The following is a 1,244-nucleotide window of genomic DNA, read 5'->3' as shown; positions in this document are numbered from 1 at the left end:
ATAAGTCCATGGCATGTCTGAAACAAAAAATTACAAAAACTTGTTAGGACCAATGAAACATGTTTATTTGGAAACAGTCACAGTATAGAAACATAGAAGAAGGAGCTGATGGGTTTACACTTGGACTCTGAGCAAAATGAGGTCTTCTGTCTTCCAGAAACATCATGGGGTGACACAGGCCCCCACAACAGCAAGCAGGTTTCCAAAAATACAACTAGTTTCTGCAGGCTCTGAGTACTCCAGTCAGTGGAAACTGATGGGATTGTGAGATGTTGAAACAGAAATAGCCTTGATATGGTCATTTTAGAAGAAAAGGTGCACTGTAGTTATGTTCTAGCAGCAAGAATAACATCTTCTATAGCAAAATGGCTGGTATCCATAGCAACCATAGCCATAGCCAGAACCATATCCACAGCCATAGCCGGAACCATATCCACAGCCATAGCCCGAGCCGTATCCACAGCCATAGCCAGAGCCATATCCACAGCAACCGTAGCGAGAGCCATATCCACAGCCGTAGCCAGAGCCGTATCCACAGCCATAGCCAGAGCCGTATCCACAGCAGCCGTAGCGAGAGCCGTAGCCACAGCCGTAGCCAGAGCCATAGCCACAACCATAGCCACAGCTACCACATGCGTTTCCGTAGTAGTTGCAACACATGGTGTCTAGAGATGAGTGTTCAGTAGTTCAGTAGAGAAGCAGGTGGAGGATTCTGAAATCTGAATGTCTTCTCCTGCCCTGAGACCCTTATATACCACCAGAAATGGGTGGAGCACAGACTCCATGGGCTCATTACCTCAGCAATTTTCATTTTTAGAAAGCTCATCATCAGTCTAAGGACAACAAGTTATTCAGGTAATTATGTCCAGGATTTGGCCCTAGCCAGTCATCAGCATTGTAAGGAAATAGCTGTCACCTATATATTGAACAAATATGTCACGTGGACTATAATCAAATCTAACCACATTGGTTACTTTGATTCTTACAAGAACATGTAAAGTAGAAAGTTGTGTGTTCATTACTTTATTTTGCTGTTTTATGGATTAAAGTGTATAAGTTTAAGGTATATAAATACAATGTGATGATTTGACATACATACATAGTTTGAAATTATTTCCACAATCAAGTTAGTTAATATGTCTATCACTTCATCTAATTAGCATGTTTTGTTGTTTTTTTGTTTTGTGGTGAGAACAATTAAGATCTACTCTCTTAGCAAATTTCAAGTAAACAATACAGTATTT

General features: G+C 40.8%; 1 protein-coding gene across 1 annotated transcript; it reads right to left on the bottom strand.

Annotated features, from left to right (window-relative positions):
- Positions 1 to 333: 333 nt before the first annotated feature.
- LOC138386128 (keratin-associated protein 21-1-like) lies at positions 334 to 660 on the bottom strand. Its single transcript, XM_069472374.1, has one exon. It carries the CDS (start codon positions 658 to 660, stop codon positions 334 to 336), a length of 327 nt encoding a protein of 108 aa, XP_069328475.1.
- Between the last annotated feature and the right edge of the window lie 584 nt (positions 661 to 1,244).

This window comes from Eulemur rufifrons, chromosome 7, assembly GCF_041146395.1.
Source record: "Eulemur rufifrons isolate Redbay chromosome 7, OSU_ERuf_1, whole genome shotgun sequence".
Classification (NCBI taxonomy): Eukaryota; Metazoa; Chordata; class Mammalia; order Primates; family Lemuridae; genus Eulemur; species Eulemur rufifrons.
This window is presented reverse-complemented; position numbering and strand designations above follow the sequence as displayed.